The sequence below is a fragment of the Amphiprion ocellaris genome, chromosome 10, assembly GCF_022539595.1.
Source record: "Amphiprion ocellaris isolate individual 3 ecotype Okinawa chromosome 10, ASM2253959v1, whole genome shotgun sequence".
Classification (NCBI taxonomy): domain Eukaryota; kingdom Metazoa; phylum Chordata; class Actinopteri; family Pomacentridae; genus Amphiprion; species Amphiprion ocellaris.
The window spans coordinates 613,486-636,646 of NC_072775.1; the positions used below are offsets into that span (position 1 = coordinate 613,486).

The following is a 23,161-nucleotide window of genomic DNA, read 5'->3' on the forward strand; positions in this document are numbered from 1 at the left end:
CTATCTATAGTCTATAGTCTCTCTATCTGATAGATTACTGCTGTTGAATGGGTTAAATTGAGTTTTTATTGAATTCAAAATTTTCATCACTAGATTAAAGAGGCAGAGACACTTCTGTAGCAAACACTGAAAAAAATTAGGGATGTTCAATAATATCGACCCCATATCGGCATAAAAATGTAATATCAGTCAATATCGTTATCGTATTTTATACCTATCATGAAAACCGATAAAATAATGTCTGGATTTCACCGACAGTTTTCTAAATTGTACAGTATAGCTGCCACATTGGAATAGATTCATAGAGGGAGGGAGAGTGGGAACTGTTGTTAAAGACAGTTAATACAAACAAATAAAAGCCATTTTTTTCCATAAGTTCAGTTGAAGTAGTTTTCTTATTTTACAGACAATGTTTCCATCTGAAAGCCTTGCTGCATCTGAGAATGCATCCAATGGAGCATCACAATAAATTGAGGCATGATGTGTTAATTCCACCACAGGAGATACGTGATGTTACCTAGATTTAGTTAAACAGCCCACAGATATCGGTATCGGTTCATATTGGAATCGGAAATTGTGAGTTGGACAATATCGGTTATCGGCAAAAAAGACAATTAGACATCCCTGGTGCTGTTTTATTATTGTCCGTTTGTACACAGGTCCTTTTATTGCCCGTCTGCCAGGCACTTGACCAGTTTTAGGAGGATGGTTAAACATTTTAAGTCAATAACAAGATGGCGGTTTGTTAATTTCTTTGCATGAAACTACGATACAGCCTCTGATTGGTCGACAAATTGTGAGCACAGCCTCTGATTCGTTGACAGGCAGCTGGCTTATAATTAAAGTAACTTTTCAATATGGAGGATGTACGAAAACATCATATTAATATTTCACTTGCTTTCACAGAGTTGTTGGTGTTACCTAAAATTAGTTCAGCAGCCCACAGATATCAGTGTCGGTTGATATCAGAATCGGAAATGAGAGTTGGACGATATCGGCATATCAGTTATCAGCAAAAAAGACAATAGACATCCCTACTAAAAATGGATCAGTTTCTTATCAAATCCAAATGCAAACAGGATGGAAGGCGCTGTGCAAAGATGTGTGATCTGTAGAAGATGAGGTTTTGAAGAAGTCAGTCTTGCAGTAGAAACACTCATCAATCGTCTCCACATGAACTCTTTCTGTTTTTCTAGGAGTGGCTGTGGCCGGTCGGCTACTTCCTGCGGGCTAAACTCTACTTTGCCAGGAAGCTGGGAGAGGAAACTTACACCAAGACAGCAACTCTGGTGAAAAATGTTCTGTCCAGACATTTCACTCACCTGGAGAGGTAAGACTGCTGCTGTTCCACCTGCAGGCAGCTTTTCACATGTAGGACATTTAAACTATGGTGACACGTAGAACATTCGAAAAGAAGCATAAAATACTAAAGAAAGCAGCTGCACAAGTCCACAAACAGGAAGACTTGGAGGACATTTTACGTCCCCACCATCAAATGTCCAGTCATCCAAAGCCCTAAAACATCAGTGGTGTAAATGTTCTTGTCCTGAAACCAAATCTATAAAAACTAGGAGAAAACGATGTTTAAAATATTTTAAATGCCAAATAAGTCTGGAGTTCCCCTAAAATACCATTTTTCTCTTGTCCACCCCCCTGATGATCAAACTGAACCTCTAATAAAACAGAATCTCATTTAAATCTCCTTTTTCTGTTTTTATTTTTTCATTCATGTCTCTGTAATTGTGGGAACATTTTTTAATTCAACATAATATTTTGAATAGTAATTATTATACATGTCTGTCTTGTTGCTGTCATTTTGTGTCTTGTTTCTGACGTTTTTGGTTTCGGAAGTCATTTCATGTCTTGCTTTTCTCATTTTCTGTCTTGTTTTTGTCATTTCGTCTCGTTACTGTCATTTTGTGACTTGTTTTTGTCGTTTCCATCCTCCATCAGTGTTCCTACAGAATGGATAGAGCAAAGCTGTGTCCTCTCTGCTATTTTCCATATTTTCATCACATTGTCAGCCTTGATTGAATGTCTCCCTCTACCTCATATTATCAGGATCAGACTAATTCTTTGGACTGTTTTCCATCAGTCAGTTTGCCGTCTTCAGCAGTAACAGCAGTTAAATATCTAGCTTCTACTGCAGCATTGATTAGAGTAGGGTTAGCAAACAACACAGAAAACATGGAATAGAAATGCTACCATCGATGTGGAAGCTTTGATAGTTTATTACCTATTATTGATCACAGCTGTAAAAGAAGTTTTATTTATTAAAGGTTTCGAAGCCTAAATGCCATCCAGTTCTGGAACGACCCATAAGACGAATAAGAGGCAAATTCTCCTGGTGTCCTAAAAGCAATGAAAGGAGTAGAAATGTTTACAGGAATGTTCAAACTATCCACCTGCTGGTGTCTGTAAGTTTTCCACATGGAGGAATGATTGGATTTGAATGTCCCTCACCGTCCTCTTCCTCCCCAGGTCTCCATGGAAGGGCCTGCCGGAGCTGACCAATGAGAACGGCCAGTACTGCTCCTTCAGCTGTGAGACTCAGGCCTGGTCTGTGGCCACCATGCTGGAGGTTCTCTATGATCTGTAGAGGAGCTCCCACGTCTTTCCCTCTAAGCTCTGTGGTTTCTGACTGGAGGCTCAGTGAATCGTTGGTCCTGTTCTGGCGTTTAATATTCAGCTCTACTCACCGTCTGTTACTGAAACACAACCTGCCACCACATTCAGACCCTCCAGGGTGTCTGATCTCTGGAGCCCACGCTGGTTCATCATTTTCAGGTTCAGGAGCTCACCAACTAATCTGTGTTCACCTGGATGTCCAGCACCTGAGCTCACAAGTTGTATGAAAAGCTTTGGTTTGTGGTATTTCCAGCAGAACTTCACAGCTGAAAGGAGGGAACTCATTTCATCAGTTCCCAGATCATAAATGCAGCACACTTCCAATTAGAGCCGTTATTTCACTGGTAAATAGACCCAGCCGGTCCCACAGCCACACATTTACTGTTACATTAATATCAGGAGTGACAGATCCACATCAAGCATTTAGTTCTGAAGGAATGAAATGATCCTAAACTGATCCCAGATCTGTGATAGGTTGTTTCTTACAGGTTACATATCAACACCAGCCACTGCATTGAAGCCCTTTGACCCACAGCAGCTCGTCTCACAAAAAAAGGGCCGAACCTACTTTTAGCTGATTTCTAAACAATCAGAGAACAAGTGTTTTGTACTGATGATTTATTTGTGTCCCTTTGTGCTTTTAAATCCTCCCTCTGACTGTCAGCCTCCTGTCTGAAGTGAGCTTCTGGTTGTAGACTGGTTCTAGTCTGTAGCTAAACGTCCCGCCTTTATAAATGGTCTTCCACGTCACCACAGCTTCCCACCAGCCTTATGATGTCAATATTTCTGCTCCAGCATCGTCTTCATGTGGTGTGTTCCAGTTTTGTGCATGGATGTTGTTGTTTCTGAAGCTAGTGTGTAGATGTTCCACGGAGTGAACTTTTACCAAACACGACACGTTTTCCTCAGAGAACAGAAATATGACAGAATAGAAATGAGCTGTAGGTACATTTGAAGTGTGCTAAGAACAGTGGCTGTGTGTTTGAACTCCTGCCGCTCCAGCGGTGCTGTTGGTTCTGTTTTAAAGCCTCTCTGTGGTAAACGCTAGTGAAGGATTTAGTGAAAAACTCTGAGGATGCATCCTGCTGTCATCTGTAATGTTGTTATTTACTTGTAGCCGTGGACAAAGCAAAGCTGAATAAAGTGTTCAGGAGTGGGTGTTTCCTCCTCTCTGTCTCCTGTATTCTGACTAAACAACAAAATGACTTTTATCACATTCAAATTATTCACCTTACAGCAAGGGCGGCTCTAGAGAAAAATGAATAGGGTGGCAAAGGGGTGGCGTGTGTGTGTATATATGTATATATAGACATATATACATATATATATGTCTATATATATATATATGATCTAACTGGCCACCCCGTGTGCCCCCCCCAAATTTCCGCTGCAAATTTACAATACTGAAACTCCGATTTCCGACGCTTTGAACGCAACTTCGTTGTCCGACTGCAACTGAATGCACCAATGACGTTAGTTTGATCTTTTGATTGTATTTCGTTTGGATTTGAAGAAGCTTTGAAGACGTTTCCTGATTCCGGAGGAGAAGACGAGCAGCTTTGTACCTTTGCGGTAAGAAGATTATGGCCGTTTCTCAGAGCACGTCTATCATAGATCTATATAGATAGATCTATGATAGCTATATCTATGGTAGCTGCAGCTTGACAAAAACGAGAACAAAAATATTCAGAGCAAGTGGAGCAGCTAGCTAACTCTTATTACATTTTGATTTACATTTTCAAAATCACATTTTTGAAATCACGGTATTTTCCCGTTAAACGAATCACGGCTTTTATTTTGAAAGAGATACCTGGAAACGTTTATCTGTAATTCCGCTGACTTGACTGAACGTGGGCTGCAGTTCCTGTTATTTAAACATCAATACGATGTATAAATGCAGATGGACTTGATATATTTCACTATGCAGACATTTTTATTGATGTGCAGTACATTTTATAGACATAAACATATTTGATAGAAATATTAGAAATGGATTTCTGTTTCCTCATAATAATTTGGTTAATGCAATTAAATGTTCATCAGTGATTCATCTTCAGTGTGAAACTTTTACTTTGCACCTATATTTTTTAAAAATGTAGGTCATTTTAAGGTAAGACATTAAAGGATGGTTTTCTTAGGTAAATGAATTTAAGGTTTAATTGACTGAAATCTTTCAGTCAATGCTGTGTTTCTTTGAATTTGAAATATCTGGATTTAATTAATACAGCTCAGTTACAGCTTATATTATTAAGAATTCTTATTCAGTTTAACACTAGATGATGTATCAGTTCATTGAGTGTTTCAGAGCCATTTTTTTCTTTTCAATTATCTGTATTTAAAGTGATATTAAAATATAATTGCAATGAAACAGCAGCAACATAAGAAACGACCAAATATACAAAGGAAGTGCAGTTATTTTAATATAAAAAAATGATCTATCAGAACATGGTTAAAGTGCAGCTAAAGTTAAGTTAGTAAAACTACGGATAAGCAACATTTCCTTTTACTTCCAGAAAAATAAAAGCCTCATATTTGCTATTTATTAAATAAATCACTAAAAGCAACACTTCCACCAAGTTTGTTTTAGTTTGTTGGTATTTATCGGTGGAGCAGCAGCACATTTTCCACAGACAGTTTTACTGTCTGTTGTCTTGTTTTAATCAGTTTTCAGTTCAGTAATTCAGTCCTTCGGCTGATTGGACCAACACACACTGAAGGACTCTGACAGCTGGTCGGTAATAAATGATAATTTACTGATCGGTGCCGGTTTTAATGAACTTTATGTTCAACTTCAGAGTCAGATATAATGTGAGCAGTGAACCCCAGGAGTTGGTGGAGTTTATTTGTGTGTGTTGACCAGAGAAGAGAGTTAGCATCCAGTGAATATTAGCTTTAATGTGAATTAGCGGTGCTAACCGAGCTAGCTGTGTTGGTGATGTGGAGAGTGAAGTTTCCGTTTCACCCACAGCATGCTTTTGGGTCAGACTTGATGTTTGAAATACTGACCGACAGCTCAGATTTAACTGTCTGTAGTTCTGTTGTGATGGATGTTAAATTTTCACTCAAAGCCGCCAGGAGCTGGGTCTTTAATATAACCGCTGTCTCGTTACAGAGTGAAAGTAGCAGTTCCTCCTTAAGGTCAGAGATTGCAGCATCTGAGGGCCTCTTCAAAAGAAGACGTAGTTGATGAAGGCGTTCTGGAGCAGGACCAGAAAGACCACGACCAAGCAGCCTTGAGATCTTAGGCAGCGTCTCCCTGAGGTGGGTGTCAACAGTGTTCACTGTCAGGTCTGTGGTAATCCTGTCAAAAAACAAAACAGAAAAAAATCTAGATTATAAATTAACATGTAATCAAAGCACTCTGTGTATAACGCCATAGTATAGGATGTAGTTCAGAAAATGTCAAAGTATAGTATGCTTTACTCAAGAATAACATAGTATGGCCTGTAGTTCATAGTACAGCATGTTGGCAAGAAAAAAAAACAAAACATAGATTATTATGTGGTTCAAAAAGCGCAAAATGATAGGATGTTGCCTAACATTGTCATGTATGATATGTGGTTCAAAAAATGTCATAGTGCAGTATATTGTCAAAATAGTATGTAATTCAAGAAAACATCAGAGTATAATATGTCATCTAAAAAATGCCATAGAATAATAATTTCATTGCACAAGTAAAAGTATAGTCATTTTTAAAACTCTTCAGATTCTTATAAAATGTTGCTAAAAAAAACAACAAAAAAAACTAAAACAAAAAAAAAACATCATAGTAATATGTCAATTAAAAAAGCCTATAGTATAGCGTGTCGCTCTGAAAACATCAAAGTTTAGCCTTTAGTCCACAAAACGTTGTTATGTCCCGGCTGTCTGAAGTAGGTGAGGAGCAACACAAAAACAGTCCAAACGCTGGTTTCCAGAGGGTTAGACGAGAATTTATTTGAAAGAGTAAGTTTACAACAACACAACATGTGAGGGGGTTAGAAACAAATGGGTGTTCGTAAAATAAAAATAAATAAACAGAACTAAAATTGAACTTCATGTTGACATTGATGGGCATTCCAACCAGGAACAAAGTAAAAGATAATCAATACAAAAAAAAACCCTCTTCCTGTTCACCTCTTAAAACCCAAAAACACACCACAGTAACACCCTAAACTAAAACTACTAATGGGTTCCCTGTTTTCCTTTGTGAACAATTCAAAGGTCCCTCTCTATCTCCCCACACATCCACCAACCACTGGAACTCATCGCCAAAGTTCTGCTGGTCCAGCTCAGCTTCCCCTCAGAAGAAGTGGTGCCACCTGCCAGATGAAGGAGCCTTTTGAGAGGCAGCTGGCATCGTGATTGGACTGTACTTTGGTCTGTTCCAATCCAGCTTCAGCTCCAGAGACGGCAGGCGGGACGAGTCAACGGAGGCCGGATGGACGAAGGCATGCAGCTGAGTACAATCCAGAAAACAACAGAGGAGGAGTGCAGCAGCCCAGAGCCAGAACAACCAGAGTAGCATCGTATGTCTCTTAGAAAACATCATAGTATAGCCTTTGGTATGAAAAAACACCATCATATACATCGTATATTGTACAAATAACAAGTCAAAGGAAAGAGACATACATTGTAGAATTGTAGTAATTGTGGGCTGACTGATTTACTGATTATCAGTATTTTATTTTTTACTGATTTACGGTAATAAATACATTTAAAAATGGTGCTACTTTGGCTCTGAACCTTTATCTACCTGTGGTCGCTCTGTCTTCTGGAGTGATTTGATTGGTTATACGTCATGAATAAAACTCCTTTAACATCTGTAAACAAAAAAAAAACGTATCAACAAAGTTTTCTGTTAGAGTTTGTGTTCTTCTAAGTTTAACTCCAAGATTTTAAATACTTTCATTTACTGCAAATGAATATCTACTCCAAATGTCTCACTAATAATCATTATCAGCCTTAAAAACCCACAAAACACCCCTCTATACTGGACCACACTTAGTACAGTCCAGTTCCCCCTTCTATAAATCTGCTTGGAATCTTCCACTTCCTGTTTGTCAAAGTGGCCTTCTACCTGGACAGGTTTTATTGGAGCTCATGCAACAAACATTTTGGGTAACTGCACTTTAATATGGATGGATGACACTGAATTAGAGTCTGTTTTAATGAGACTGAGTTCAGATGTGTAGCTCTGTCATTAAATAGTAAATTATTTCTCAGAATTCACAGAGAAAAGTCTGAAATGTTTGCTAGGTTAGCGTCCCACATGTTCTTTGGCTCAGCTAAAGCTAACTCTCTCCAACTTCTGGATCTCTTGAGTTGCTTGTTGTTAAAATATCTTGCTAGAGGTGCTGAAGCTCAGAAAGTCTGAGATGTTTGTTCAAAATAAGCTCATTCTCAAGTCTGATCTGAACTGTCCTCTTTTGTTTGAACTTTCCCTAAACTTAGGAGTTAATGACAGAGCAGCACATCCAGACTCAGTCTCATTTATGTAGAGATTAAACTTCAGTGTCATTCATTGATGTTGAAGTGCAGTTTTTCAAATGTTTGTTGCACATGCTCCCAACCAAACCAGTCCAGGTGGAAGACGATGTGAAGAGAAAGCTCCAGAGGATGAATATCACACATTTACGTTGGAAATAAATGTCCTTTAATTAGACATTGTCATGCAAAAGTTGGATTTCCCTTTAATGATGTTCAAATCTTTGAGTGTTTTGTTGATGTTGTTTTCTAAATGTTTTCTGACACTCGGCCCCAAAGATTAAAACCTTTTACGGCTCACAAGCTGCAACGATTCACACATTATCAACTATCTTTCTGACTAAACTAAGATAAAAAGTGAAAAACTGATTGATTCCTGCATCATGAATGTAAATCTTTTTGGTTTTTATGACAGTAAACTGAATAGATTTGGGTTTGACGTTTTATAAACCAAAACAAGAAATGAATTAGTGGAGAAAACAACAGATTAATGGACAAAGAAAATGTGTTTTCCAACATATATGGCTGAATTACTCCATTACAAGATACATACAATTTGAATTCAATTTTATTTATATAACGCCAATTACAGGTCAAATTGTCTCAAGACGCTTTATTTTTATATTTTTTTGTCATAATTAAAAATATGACAAAGTAAGAAATTTAAAACTCTTGACTGATCCAATTTATTATTTGGTTTTTAAGAGACTAATGGACAATTAAAATAACTTTCTCCACTAAAACTAATAAACATGAGGTCAAATAGAAGGAACAGTTTTAAATACTGCAGTCCCACGACGACAAGAATAAAGTTTGTCAAGAAAAACTAAATCTGCTGGTGGATTCCATTAAAGTCCTAATAAATGATAATAAAGTGTGATACTAAAAGTTTGTGGTGCTAAAAATGTCAAAGTAAAGATATCAAGTTGAACATCTGGATGGAGGTTGATAAAAGTTGACCTTTCTTCATTTCTCTGTAGCGACTCCATGGATTTTATGGATGGTGGTTAAAGACCTGCTCTTCTAGTCGTCTTCCTTCTAGTCGCTGTAAAAAGTCAGTCCATCCTGGCCGACTTCAACACCTCTTCATGACAACTTGTTCTGCCTCCGACCTGGTGGAAACTCCAGAAACTCGGGAAAACCTGTGGAGACTCGAAGAACTCGTGGAGACTCGAAGAACTCGTCGGGCGGGGGAAGGTGTGGTGGGTGGTGGGGGGAGGTAGGGGAGTAGAGGGGGAAGGCCGCCACCCACCTCCCCACCTACTCTCCGCCCTGACTCCACCCAGACTCCGCCTTGGGTCCACCCATGTGGTCACTTGAGGAACTACGATGTCAAAGGGACGACGAATTTATTTCTTTTTAATCTGATCTGTAGCTCAGTGAGTTAAGGATTTGCCTATGGAGCTGCAGGTCGCTGGTTCAAGACCAGACCCTTCTTAAATTTTATTAAAATCCTGACAAAGACAAAGAAAGAAAAGTGCCACTGGCGGGTCTTGAACCTGCGACCTTCCAGTTGGTAGTCTGTCTTCTTATCTCCTGAGCTACTCGCTCAGATACTAATTCTTTGGTTTTTTGCGCATTTATCATCTATTTTTTTGTCATTTTCGAGTTTTTTTTAACTCGAGTCTCGACTTGACCGTTTTTCTCAGGAGGTTGGACTTCAGCCTTTGTGCTGGAGGGTGGAACCCTCAGTTCCAAGACTTTCCAAAGCCTCCAGACCTCCCGAGTCCTCAGGACCTGAGCTTTCACACAGTCTGAGGGCTGAAATTTTCTAAGTCCCACAGTAGTTCTCTGTTAGATTTAACTTTCAGACAGTCCAAGGACTGATATCTTCTAAGTTCTTGAGTAGTTCTCTGTTAGTTTGAACCTTCAGACAGTCTGAGGACTGATATCTTAAAAGTTCTTGAGTAGTTCTCTGTTAGTTTGAACCTTTAGACAGTCTGAGGGCTGAAATCTTAGAAGTTCTTGAGTAGCTCTCTGTTAGTTTGAACCTTCAGACAGTCTGAGGACTGAAATCCTAAAAGTTCCTGAGTAGTTCTCTGTTAGTTTGAACCTTCAGACAGTCTGAGGACTGAAGTTTTAAATATTTCTCAGTACTTGTCTGTTAGTTTGAACTTTCTGGTTAACAGAAGCCTTAAAACTTGTGACCATGAGTCTTGATTTCACATTTAGATCATCCGAGTTCTTCTCAGACCTTCACCTGTGGGTTTTTTAGAAATCCTCAACAAACTTTGATTCTCTTCACTGAACAGTAAAGTTTGTGGAGATCAGAAGGTAACATTAGTTTGATCAATGCCTTCAACTACTAGTAGACTTTATCTGGAAAGCAGTTTTCTGAAATGAGTTCTTAGTAAATCTGTCCACAATCAAACCAAGAACATAGAAAGAGGAAATGTTTGAAGAAACAACTTGATGCTTTCGTTTCAGACTAGAAAATGCTTTAAGACTTTTATCTGTTTTTGCTCTTTTTGATCGTTTTATTGTCTCTTCTGTTTAATTTGATCTTCTAAAGTCTAACTGGCATCTTTTCAAATGTTTTGTCTTTAGTTTGATTCTTCTTAAATGTTTAGTTTTGCTCTTTTCTCACCTTTTATTCTTTTCTCATGTCTGATTTGATTTCCAAATGTTTTGTGTTTTTAATGTTTAATTGTTTTTTCAAATGTTTTATCGGCTTGTTTGAGTTTTTTTCTTTCCCAATATTTAATGTTTCGATTAAATCTTTAAGGTTTTTCTTTTTAAATGTTTTACCACCTTTTAATGTTTTTCTTTTTAAATGCTTCATTGTATTTTCTGTTGAATTGCTATTTGAAGTTTTATTGTCTTTAAGATGTAATTTTCTAATTAAACATTTAATTTTTTAATTAAATGTTTTGTCTTTTTAAAGGTTTAATAATCTAATTAAATGTTTTGCATTTTTTAAATGTTTAATATTCTTGTTTAATTGTATTTTTTAAATGTTTAATTGTCAAAAATATTTTATCTGTACTTTTTAATATTTGTATTTTAAAAATTTTGTTTAATTTCATAGTGACATATATTGTAACTTGTTGAATTATCTCATTCAATATTTTGTCTGTTTAATATAGTTAAACATTAAATACAATTAAACAAGAAGAATATTAAACATTTTAAAAAATGAAAAACATTAGATTATTAAACCTTTAGAAAGACCAAACATTTACTTAAAAAAATTTAATGTTTAATTAGAAAATTACATCTTAAATTTCTTAAATCTTTTTAATCATAAAACTTTTTAAAAGTTTTATTGTATTAATTTTTTTCCTTTAATTGCTCTTTGTTATGTAGTTTATTTCTTTAATCGTCTTTTTCTGTCAAGATTTTAACCCCAACCTTAAAAATGAAACAAACCCTTAAATCACAATGAAAATACTTCTGTTGTCACAATCATGAGTTAATCAATTATTCAGTTTATCAATTCAACTTTATTTGTTTAGCACCTTTTACACAGATGACAAACTAAACAAGCAAAGAGAAAAAACTATGCTAAAACTATGATTAAAACTCAAAAACATATTTAAAAAAAAAAAAATTAACATGGTAATAAAATGTGTTGTGTCCAGGGGATGGAGGGAGTTTATTGAAGTCTTCTTGGGCTCACATGGTAAATCATTTAAAATATAAACTTGATATTCAGTCTAAGGAAACTGCAGAGTGACAGAAGAACCAACAATATCTCCTGTTTTCTCCTTTAATGAGTCGACTCTTCTTGTGCTTTCAGACCAAAGAACTACAGACTCTTCACAACCTGCTCAAACTCTTGGTACAGGACCTCACCACACGGGTCAAGACGGTTTCTGTCTCATTTCTACTCTGAAGCTCACCTTCTCCTGCTCAAACTGCTGACAAATGTTTCTGCTGCTCTAAAGTCTGCTCTCCAGAACTTCCTAAAAACTCTCAAAGTCTCTTCTGCTGCAGGTTGCTTTGTAGAACTGTTCCAGAAAACCTCACTAAACCACATGGAGGGGCCTCAAGATAGTCGTCCAAATGAAACCATACAAAAACCAAACTAGCACAACCCAAACGCTAAAGTCTCCTGCAGCCTACCAGAGAACCTCTGAGAACAGAGAATCAGGACAGGAACTCTTACCTTCTGGACAACCAACGTTGGTTCTCAAACAAGAATACAGAATGTGTCTGACCAAAAACCTCTGAAGACTCACTACAGCCAAGATACAGACACAACTCAGCTGGACCAAATCCACTAATCACTGCACACATTAGTACCATGTGCTAACTGTGGCTAAAGAACCACATTTACCAAGACAACTATCCAGTACAAAGCCCTAAAACACACCAAGAAACACATTAAACATGATTTTACTGCTGGAAGCTGCAAGCCAACGCCTAAAGAACAAACTGAAGCAACGGAACCAAACCCAGTTCACTGGTGAAGAGAAACAGAGGAAATGTTTGTCTGCAGCTAAATAAAGCAGGAAGACACTGAGCTGCTCAGGTGTTCCTGATACCACCAAGCTGCTCAGGTGTTCCTGATACCACCAAGCAGCCACCTGGACAGCCAATAGGAACACAGCTTCCTGGAAGTCCAGAGGGCTGGCTTAGTGAAGGAAATTTAGTTTAAAGTTGAAGCAGAAAGTTAACAAAGAAAGTTGAAAACCACCTTCTGATCCCTGAAATCTCTGAGTTTTCACACAAAGAACACCTGAACATGTCAAACTGGTTCCATAGTAGAACCATCATTGTCAAAATGTCATAGTATGAGTGTGTTGCTCAAAAAACATTATGACCCGGCTGTCTAGGGTCGCCGAAGATCAGCTCTGCTCTTCATGAATCTGTTGTTACGTCCACAGTTGGTCAGAGAAACAGAGATAAAGACTCTTTCTGTCAGACTGTTTTATCCTATCTTAGACACTGTGAAGGCTGCGCTAGAGAAGCGTTTTTCCAAAACAAACTGTGACATCATGAAGAGGATTCAAGCTGTCAACCCCAAAAGCAACAGCTTTTTGAAGGAGACTCCTCTGTTGTGTTTGGAAAGTATTTATAATACAAACCTGGATGATGTTAAGCACGAGCTACATCAAGCCAAACGGATCTTGGATAGAAAGAAGGCAACTGGAATGAAGGATCTCACCAGTTTGCTTGAGTTCACAGTTTTCTTGGAAGCATTCAGTGAAGTCTTTTTTGAACTCTTCAGACTGTGCAGAATTACAGTTGCCCTACCTATAAGCACAGCTGCTTGTGAACGTAGCTTTTCAGCACTGAAACTAATAAAAAATCACTTGTGCACCACCATGAACAATGACGACTGATTGACCTTGGGGTGCTCAGTGTGGAATCCAACAGAGCCAAGGCCTTGGATATGGATGAGTTCATCAGGTTGTTTACTAGCCCACATGGAAATCACAAAATACAGTTGTTTTGAAGTGGTTTTATCTCTAAAAAAAAGAGAACTTGAAGTTGCACTAAACTAATAACTTTGCAAAGCACTAAAATGCTTCAGAACCAGAGCTGAGCATGAGGTTCTTATTAAGACTAAATAATGTTGCTCACTGTGAAAGATTATTGAGAGCAGCTTTTTCTGATTTCTATGCAGAACACTGATGTTTGCTGAGCTGTGCACTATTAAATGACTTAAGAATATGGAGTATTGCTACTGTTTATTGTTCTCAGGTTTACTATTAAATGTATAGAGTGTTGCTTATTGTATTTTATTGTATTTTTAAACTTACATTACTGCACAGAACATTTCAGATTATTTTACCACAGATCAAGGGAACAGATTGTTATTGTTCACTGTGTAGTGGGTAGTACTCATTCTGATTTAGACTGATTCGCATACAGAACCCTGTGATGTTTATGGTTTACAGCTGAGAACTGGTTGCTAAAAGTACAGAATATTATTTCTTGTTTTATGTGCGATAATTGGCAGTAAACATTCTAAGAAGTGGAAATTGACAGGGTTGTAATAGTGCTGTTCTTGCACAATATTTGTCACTTAATTGCCCTCAGGATGCTGTCGTTGAGCTACCAGTTTTACAGAACAGGCAGATGTTGCAGCTAATGATGCTGTAATTTACATAAACAAGGAAACAAGTCCATCATAATTTGAATGTTAACAGTCCAAAATGAAAAGGTCATATACAGCTTTCCTATTGGGTTAAAGAGCCAAAAAAACATGTAAAATACTTTGTAAAAGCGAGAGGTCGGTAGCAGCTTTCATTTTTTCTTCCAACTTTTCAGTGCCCCCCCAAATTATGTGTTGTACCCCCCTGTGCCCCCCCACTAAAATGAATGTGGATCCACCCGACTCCTACATCTGTGCTTCGCTGTCAGGACGACGTGTTCACTGTGGCTCAGGACAAACTAATTTATCTGAGGCTCCAAGTATTCATCAGACTTCTTTTCCTGTTCTTCAGTTTAATCTTGCACTTATGTAGGGTAAAACAAACAAGTTTTTTTCATGCATTGAACATGTTTGCACTTCACAGACTGCAAATAAAAAAATATAAAAATCCTAAATCCTAAAAATCCTATTCCGTGTACTGCCTGTAGATGCCACGTTCCTATTATAACTCTTGAACTTGTTTTATGGCTCTTATCCAGGTTGTTTCCTCCTGACTAGATCCTTGCTTGTGTTGGATCTATCCTAAGATGTACGTCGCCTTGGGTAAAAGCGTCTGATACATGAAACCGTAGAACTGTAGGATTCTTGGATCTATAAAGGTCGACATAATGTAACATCTAAACTGCCACAAGAAGTCAGATTTCAGCTGATAACGTCTGTGTGAAGTGTGAAGCATCAGGCCCATACTGGGACACTCGTACCTCAGGACGATGCGTTCACTGTGATGGTTCAGGTTCGTACCAAACATGTGGGACCTTCATAGCTGGATTCATACATTTCAGGTGCTTTACTTTGGACCTGCGTTTGTTTTCGTTCATCAGAAGAAATACATGTCAACTGAGAAGTAATGCAGTTGTTGAGGGGAGGCCGTTGTTGAATCTTTTGACATTTAAGTGATATTACACAGGTTTTGTTGTAAACACAGATAAGAATCACTGCAGATATGTCCAGCTTTGCTCCAAGATGAAGGAATACAGTTGTTATTACAAATGTTCCAGTTTACTATATAGATAAAATCACATCTGCAGCTGAGAGGATCTAAGTGGACAAACTTTTAAGGAATTATTGGAATTTTCTTCCTGAAGATTTTGCAAATTTAAAGTTTGAAAATGTGGAGAAAAATATATACTTTCACAGTGAAACTTCTGATGTCCACATTTTCAACATTTTTGGGAAATCTTTGAACATTTTTTGGTGGGAAAAAGAAATGTTAAAAATGTTTAAGAACATTCACAAAAAAAAACTCCAATCAAAATCCAGCAAATTTCACTGGATTTTGGTTGATTTTTATGTGAATGTTCTTAAAGAAAATATTAGAAGTTTTACTGATATATATGGAATCACTTTAGATATTTTTAGGATTTTTTTGGAAGATTTTTACTCATTTTTTGAAAACATTTACAAGAAATTTCTTGCCAAATTTGGGGGATTTTTTTTAAATAAAACTTTTAAGGGAAACTTTTAAGGAATTATTGCAGTTTTCTTCCTGAAGGTTTTGCAAATTTTCAGAAATTTGGGGAATTTTTTTGCAGAATTTTTAGATTTTTTTCAGACAAGGAAACTATATTTTTTGGTGCCTGTAAATGAGGACAACAGGAGGGTTAAGAGGAAGCTCCAGCTAAAAGCAGCTCTGCGTGGATGGGAGTTGTGTGTGTTTTTGTGCGTCAGCAGTAAACCGACACACTCAGCAGGTTGATGAAGAGCAGAGCTGAGGAGGAGGAGGAGAAGACCTACAGAGATACAGAAACAGAAACCACATGAAGCTGTCAGCCCAACAGCTCGGTGAGTAAACACAGAAGTGATTCAGTCTTCACTCACTCTGGCTGCAGAGTTCCCGCTGCTGTCCAGCCTCAGAGAGCTGCTGTTCAGACCCACCCAGAACCTGGAGTAGTCCTGGACCAGAGTGGCGCTGTGGTAGAGATTACAATAATGTTAATACTAAATGCTCTTTGAAAATATAACAAGTCAGTTTCTGAGCAGCCGGTTGAAACTGGCTGTTCAGAAACTGATAATACCAATTTATTTTCATTTTTATTGAACCTTTCTTTAACCAGGAGAGATCCCGTTGAGATTAAGAACCTAATTTTCACGGGAGTTCTGGCCAAGAAAGACAGCAGCAAACACAAAGCACAGTTATGAAATTACACAGTTAAAACATTATTAAAATACAAAAATAAATAATAATGGTAATAATTAAACTTACAAGCAAGTTATAAAAAACAAACGTCCTGTAACTCCTGCTAATGTTTGTGTTTCTGTGCCTGTAGAAAAGCTGAACTGTTTCTTAACCCTCCTGTTGTCCTCATTTACAGGCACCAAAACATAGTGTTTCCTTGTGGAAAAAAATCCAAAAATTCAACAAAAAAATTCCCCAAATTTCTGAAAATTTGCAAAACCTTCAGGAAGAGAATTCCAATAATTCCTTCAAAGTTTCCCTTAAAAGTTTTATTTTTAAAAAATCCCCCAAATTTGGCAAGAAAATTCTTGTAAATATATTCAAAAAATGAGTAAAAATCTTCCAAAAAATCCTAAAAATATCTAAAGTGATTCCATATATATCAGTAAAACTTGTAGTATTTTCTTTAAGAACATTCACATAAAAATCAACCAAAATCCAGTGAAATTCACTGGATTTTGGTTGATTTTTATGTGAATGTTCTTCAGAAACATTTTTAATATTTCTTTTTTTCCACCAAAAAAATGTTCAAAGATTTCCCAAAAATGTTGAAAATGTGGACATCAGAAGTTTCACTGTGAAAATATTTATATTTTTTCCACATTTTCAAACTTTAAAACAGGTGGATTTTGACCCGCAGGACGACATGAGAGTTAAACATCTACAGTAGTAAAATGTAACATACATGTTACTGCAGCAGCAAAATTAAAAAACTAAATACGATAGTAAGACACTGATGAAGAGCATTGTTCTGCAGTGATTATTTTTCCTTCAGGTAAATCATCCTGATAAATTTTGCCAAACTAAAACTTTAAATGCTGAACTTTTCATTTCAATCACATGAACTCTAACTTTCAAAAATTACAAGGCATTGCATGGTGGAAGAATAGAACAGGAACACTGGAAGATCTTTACCTAAGGACTTTATTTTCAAAAATCAGATGATTATTAGTCAAAATTTTAATAAATCTAAAATTACTTCTTGAGCTACAATATTTCATACCCCTCCTGTCCAAAGAAAACAACATGTTTAAAATTTTTTTAAATTTTAAAAGCAGATTTTGGTGAAAGTGAGGCAGTGCTGGAGTCCTTGTCTGTGTTTACCTGAAGTAGATATCTCCATAGTTCCTGCTGCTAGGAGCCTCCCAGGTCAGCTGGACTTCCCTCCTCTTGTCTCCTGATGCCTGACTGACAGTCGAGTTCTGCAATATTAATGCTGATGTTGGTGTTCAGTCAATATGAATGACAATTATTTTCATGACAATCATTGATGTTAGATTTCTGTTTGATTTGGTTTGTTTTTGGGTGAATAATAAATTAAAATTAAAATACAAACAACAGATTTTTGGTATCAATGCCAACGATAAAAGCTCTGATATGTTACTGAGTGTTAAAATCAACACTAGTGCTGGTGCTAACCTGGTAACCGTACTTTTTACATGTTTACACATAAATGTACAGTTTCTCTGCCACTATATTGAGACACAGAGGAGTTAAACCTGTTAACACATAAAATTAACCCCCTTTGTTGATGCACCATTGGTGGCAGGTCCAATGGAACCAACAATTAGCTTTTTTTCTGGCTTCTGATTGGCCAACAATCAGTCCGAGGCCATGGTTCTCTGATGTAAACCGGTGGATTGCTTCCTCTGGGTTGGGGGGGAGTTGCTTCCCAAGTGAAGGAGTTCAAGTATCTCAGGATCTTGTTCAGGAGTGATGGGAAAATGGAGCTAGAGATGGACAGGAGGACTGGTGCAGCGTCAGCAGTAATGAAGGTGTTGTACCAAACCATCGTGGTGAAGAAGGAGCAGAGCCACAAGGAGAAGCTCTCAATTTACCATCCATCTACGTTCCAACCCTCACCTATGGTCATGAGCTCTGGGTAGTGACCCAAAGAATGAGATCATGGATAAAAGCAGCTGAAATGAGCTTCCTCTGTAGGGTGTCTGGACTCAGCCTTAGAGACAGGGGGAGAAGCTCAGACATCCAGAGGGAGCTCAGAGTAGAGCTGCTGATCCTTCACCTCTAAAGGAACCAGCTGAGGAGGTTTGGACATCTGATTGGGATGCCTCTAGGGAGACTTCCTTTGGAGGTTCTCTGAACACGTCCTCCTGGGAGGAGACTCCGGGCAATTAAATGTTGTCAGAAATGAGCTGAACTGTAGGATTTTCATACCTCTATGTTTTTACAGTGCAGTGAAGTGATCTGGGAGGCGTTGATGTTGGTGAACTTTCCTACAGGCCATAGAAGAGCTGGAAGCAGAAAACAAAGAGTTCATGTCACACAGGTATTCACTGTAGACTTCCCATCATGCACCTCTACCTCATGCATGTCATTAACTTGGTGTCTTCTCTGTCCTGTAGTTTCTGTTCTGTTCTGACCACACCTCCTTAGTGTTCTTCTCTGGTGTCCCTTTTTATTCTCAGGTTTTCCTCACCCCAACCTGTCGAGGCAGATGTCTGACCTCCCTGAACCTGGTTCTGATGGAGGTTTCATTTGAATTTGTTGGGTTTCGTTCTAAAATATGTTCTTGGGTGATCTTCACCTTATCATGAGCTGGGCCAGGCTTTTGACTCTGAGTATTTTAACGAATATCTCATTGTTCACTGGGGAAAAAATGACACTAAGAGAACATGAAGTCAACTTATCATAGGCATTAATCCCTGGACACAGCGGTTGGTCATGTGTTGCTTACCAGGACAACCACTTCTGTAGTATTTGTAGAAGGCAACATACCAAGATTACAATACTACTACTGGAAAATATTGTGCTTTACATGTCTGTTCTGTTCTGAAGGACAAAAACACACGTACAGACTTTATTTTAACTTATTGTTGAACTTTTTCTTTACCCTGTTGTGCTCTGCTCCTGGCCTGTAGCAGGAAACCCTGGAACTCTGAGGAGCTGTTGTCCACCACCGCCAGCGTCACTGAAGAAGATCAGAGAGGAGAGAGAAGCAACAGATTTGTGGTAATATGACACAGATTCAGGACAGAAGCTGCAGCTGGGATAAAAACAGGTTACATGGATAAGTGGGTGTTACTGAGGAGAAACAATAAAGGAGAACGGTGAAAATTTCTCTGCTATGGAGGCTTTGAAACAGCTCCTTAATGAACGCCTCTTAGCTGCAGTAATCAGTTCATTGATTTAGTGAAGAAGGACACAGAGTTTAAGGCTCAAATAAGTTCCTCTAAACACGACCTTTAACCTCTGAACTGCTGTTTAACACCACCTCTGGGAAGGAAGGAGCCGGCTAGAATTAGAGCAGAGGGAAGAACATGACGAGGGAAGTTGGAGGGTGAGGAAAACATTAAAAAAACAAACATGCACAGTGCTGTGATCTCTATACTGTTTCTGTTCACAGGATTGGACCACTGTGGATTTTAGAGAGCCAATAATGTGTGTTAACTTTAAACCACAACAGTTTATACTGGGTCTGCATTTTTTTTATCATGTTTACAGGCACATCATAATATTACCAGGCCCTACAGATATTTACATATGCCATATACAGTGGTGGAAAAAAGTTTTCAGACACCCCATACATTTGTGAAATATTCCATTAAGAATCACTCTCAGGTCTTTAAGTGCAATTTCTTTTAGTCCAATCACAGCCATATCCTAAATAAATCTTAAAAAAGCCACTAAAAACTTAAAACTGATTGGTTCCATGAAACTAAGACATTTTGAGTATTGGTTCTGTGAAGTATCAGACCAGTCTACAAGTCCAGAGACCCAAAGTGACACTGCCACTATGTGTTCCATTAATACTGCACATCTCAAACTGTATACCCTTTGCTTTGTAAGTTTTGCACATTCTCAAGTGAATGATTTGCACATTCCTGCATGCTGTAAACATTTCTAAAACTTTTTATTACTTAAAATTCCTTAGATTTGCTCCAGTTGCTGTTTATTTGAATTGCAACATTTCCTTTCTTTTAAAATCTTTTAGTCCTTCTCTAAAAATTACTGTTACGTACCAACTCACCAAGTCAGATTCCTGATATCCTCCTGAGAACCGAAGGAAAAAAGTATCTTTAAATTTAACTTGTTTTTGTAATTTCCTGCTTTTTTGGAGCTAAAACAACAACTCACAAGTTTAGACTTTTAATGTAACCCCCCCCCCCCCCCACAAACAAACAGCGATACTTGGAAATCAAAATAGGCTGACAAGAAAACAAGAATGACAATCCATTTTCTAATAAAACTTTAAGAAACTAAATTAAACTAAACATGAACATAAATGAAACTCTCAACAGTCAGGAGGCGTTTCTGCGTTTTGTCTCAGCATGAAAAACAAAGTTCCCCTCATTCCACCCAATCACAAGAGATCTCATTGGAAAGGCCAGGATGTCTTCTACTGAGCACATTGAGATTTAGTAGGATAGCTCAAATGAGTCAACAGATAGAGGATGTAAATAAATGGGCTGGTGAAAACCAACCTAGCAATAAAACTGATTCTAATTATCATCTAAATACATAAATGGACATTATTTGCAAAGTAAATAGATGATATGAATGTTTTGGTTTCCTATACGTACATATAATGTGCATCTTGCTCTAGACAGCAGGTTATATCTAGTAATGTTAGACTGCTAAAATAGAAAGGACAAGGTAATGCTGCTGCTCAGATTTACCTGTAATGACGTCACCTGGCCTGTAGGTGGCACTAGAGGTGGACAGTGTGAACGGTGGGCTGCTGGTGGAGGGGGTGAAGGGCGGGTGTACCGGCATCATGTTGCCACAGGAGAACGCCACTGAGCCGTTGGGGAAACTCACACATCGGTCCACACAGCAAACACATAGCAACATGAAGAACATGGCTTTTAGAGGCATCTGGACCAGAGAGGAGACGACAGAGACACAGTTAGATCCACACTGTGGACAGTTTATTTCTATGCTGACGATAAAGCCATATACTGCTGTGGCTGCACCTTTGTGGAACATCACCTCATTGAGCTAAAACTTGTTTTAAATGCTGCCAAAACTAAACTGATCACCTGAGCCCCTCCCAGCATTTCATCATTACAAGGCTGTGAGGTTGAACTTATGACCTGTTGTTTATATATATATATATATATATATATATATATAAATAAATATATATATAAATATATTTATATATATTTTTTAATTTATATATATATATATATATATATATATATATATATATATATATATATATATACACACACAAACCATTTTTGCTCATTTTCCTCTATATTTCAATTCAATTTTTCAATTCAATTCAATTTTATTTATATAGCGCCAATTACAGTCAAATTGTGTCGAGACGCTTTACAGAACCCATATGCCTGAACCCCCAGAGCAAGCCAAAAGGCGACAGTGGCAAGGAAAACACCCTTTTAACAGGGAAAAAAACCTCGAGCAGAACCCAGCTCTAATGTGGGGGAACCCATCTGCTGCTGGCCGGGCGGGTTGAGAGGGACAGAAGAGGTAGAGAGGTAGAGATAGAGGGGTAGAGATAGAGGGACAGAGATAGAGAGGTGGGGGGGTGGGACACAAGGACCATAGGGTCTATTTGGGTTTATTTATTATTAAAATTTGTTTCCTGATTTTTTTTTGCTAATTTTTATTTTTTTCCTATATTTGTTATATATTTTTTCTTTTTTACTTTGTTCATTTTCTTCTATATTTGTGTTTATATATTATCATTATTATTATTTGTATTTTTTAGTTTTATTTTTTGCAATTTTTTTCTATATTTGTGTTTATATATATTTTTTTCTATATTTGGGTCTCACAGGGTTATTCAGAATTTCTCAGATTTAGATTTGTGTATTTATTCTTTACTGTGTGTTGTTGTTGCTGAGTACTGCATCTCTATACACTATGTGAAATTCCTATATTTTCTGATTCTGAACATTTAATAACCAAACCACACTCTTGTCTCTAACAGGACTTCAAAGTTATATTCTTACTAGTCAGAATGCAAATTAAAATCAGCACATCCCTTTAGTTGAACTGTATTTTTCTGCTATGTCTAGTTTTACAGGTTTCCTTGCAAGTTTAATGACGATAATGTTATTAATGACAATTTGACCTTTAAACCTCTGGTTTAGCACAATAAAGACAGGATACAGTTTACTCTATCAGAAACATCTGGAAATAAATTTAACAGAAGCGAAGCCATTGATCAAATCTAATGTGATGTAATTTTGAATTAAATTCTGTGTCTGACATTGAACATGGACCAGCTGAGATGTTTCTACTCACCTTCTTTCTGAAGATGTTGGCTGTTCCTGCGGACAGATGCAGAAAATTAGGGATCCTTCCAAAAATAAAACCTTACAGTAAAATGACAGATTAACTGCATCTAAATCTTTAAAAAGCAAGAACTTGATCACCTGAAGGTCTTCCAGGTGTCTGCAGCTCCTCTGCTCAGATCTGCTTCTTCAAACCCAAAGTGCCACTGGAGGTGAGTAATCGGTGTTTATGTGTGTGATTTGGTTTCAGCGAAGACTCGTCCAATGGGATCCCATCTCTTGTAACCATGACGATGCAAACTGCAAGGTAAGAGGGGCGAACTTTCGGAGCAACACAATGGTAAATTCTGACGCTCACAAACACAGTAGAGGTCCCAGGTCGGGTTTCGGGTCTAATTAGTACCCACAACTAAACGCCTCCTCATGCTAATCAGTATTTACCATTGTGTCTCTAATGTTTGGTTTGAGTTTCCACCATTAAGCTGGAAACTAGTGAAATTTAAGCTTTTCACTTCTGTACACCTTGTTATTCAATAGTTTCTCTCCTCTTTCTTAAAACCA

General features: G+C 37.6%; 3 protein-coding genes and 1 long non-coding RNA gene across 9 annotated transcripts in view; 2 read left to right on the top strand and 2 right to left on the bottom strand.

Annotated features, from left to right (window-relative positions):
- agla (amylo-alpha-1, 6-glucosidase, 4-alpha-glucanotransferase a) overlaps positions 1–3,786 on the top strand; it is a 53,406-nt gene extending 49,620 nt beyond the window's left edge. For all 6 annotated transcript variants that reach the window (XM_055014312.1, XM_055014309.1, XM_055014310.1 and 3 more), the window contains 2 exons: positions 1,197–1,330; positions 2,482–3,786. In XM_055014312.1, coding sequence (XP_054870287.1) covers positions 1,197–1,330; positions 2,482–2,599 — 252 coding nt within the window. In that variant the 3' untranslated portion in view covers positions 2,600–3,786. The remainder of the gene's footprint in view (positions 1–1,196; positions 1,331–2,481) is intronic.
- A 286-nt stretch (positions 3,787–4,072) lies between these two features.
- On the top strand, positions 4,073–7,334 carry LOC129349805 (uncharacterized). Its single transcript, XR_008602940.1, has 3 exons — positions 4,073–4,200; positions 5,741–5,889; positions 6,832–7,334. It is a non-coding gene; the product is annotated as an uncharacterized LOC129349805 (long non-coding RNA).
- cdh6 (cadherin 6) overlaps positions 5,771–23,161 on the bottom strand; it is a 224,831-nt gene continuing 207,440 nt past the window's right edge. Inside the window, exon 12 of the mRNA XM_055014274.1 lies at positions 5,771–5,929. Within this exon, the coding sequence (XP_054870249.1) occupies positions 5,913–5,929 (17 nt within the window). The 3' untranslated portion in view covers positions 5,771–5,912. The remainder of the gene's footprint in view (positions 5,930–23,161) is intronic.
- LOC118471663 (putative ferric-chelate reductase 1) lies at positions 13,711–22,869 on the bottom strand. Its single transcript, XM_035957464.2, has 8 exons — positions 22,742–22,869; positions 22,611–22,636; positions 21,011–21,209; positions 19,225–19,302; positions 18,549–18,625; positions 17,478–17,575; positions 16,016–16,106; positions 13,711–15,927 (listed from the first exon to the last, which is right to left on the bottom strand). The coding sequence occupies exons 3-8, from the start codon at positions 21,207–21,209 to the stop codon at positions 15,862–15,864; spliced, it is 609 nt and encodes a 202-aa protein (XP_035813357.1). The 5' UTR covers positions 22,611–22,636; positions 22,742–22,869; the 3' UTR covers positions 13,711–15,861.

Coding starts and splice junctions, on each gene's coding strand:
- LOC118471663 (XM_035957464.2), bottom strand. CDS start 21,209: ATGCCTCTAAAAGCCATGTTCTTCATGTTGCTATGTGTTTGCTGTGTG. Junction 18,626..19,224: donor CAGGAGCAGAGCACAACAGG/GTAAAGAAAAAG, acceptor TTCTGCTTCCAG/CTCTTCTATGGCCTGTAGGA. Junction 15,928..16,015: donor GCGGGAACTCTGCAGCCAGA/GTGAGTGAAGAC, acceptor GTATCTCTGTAG/GTCTTCTCCTCCTCCTCCTC.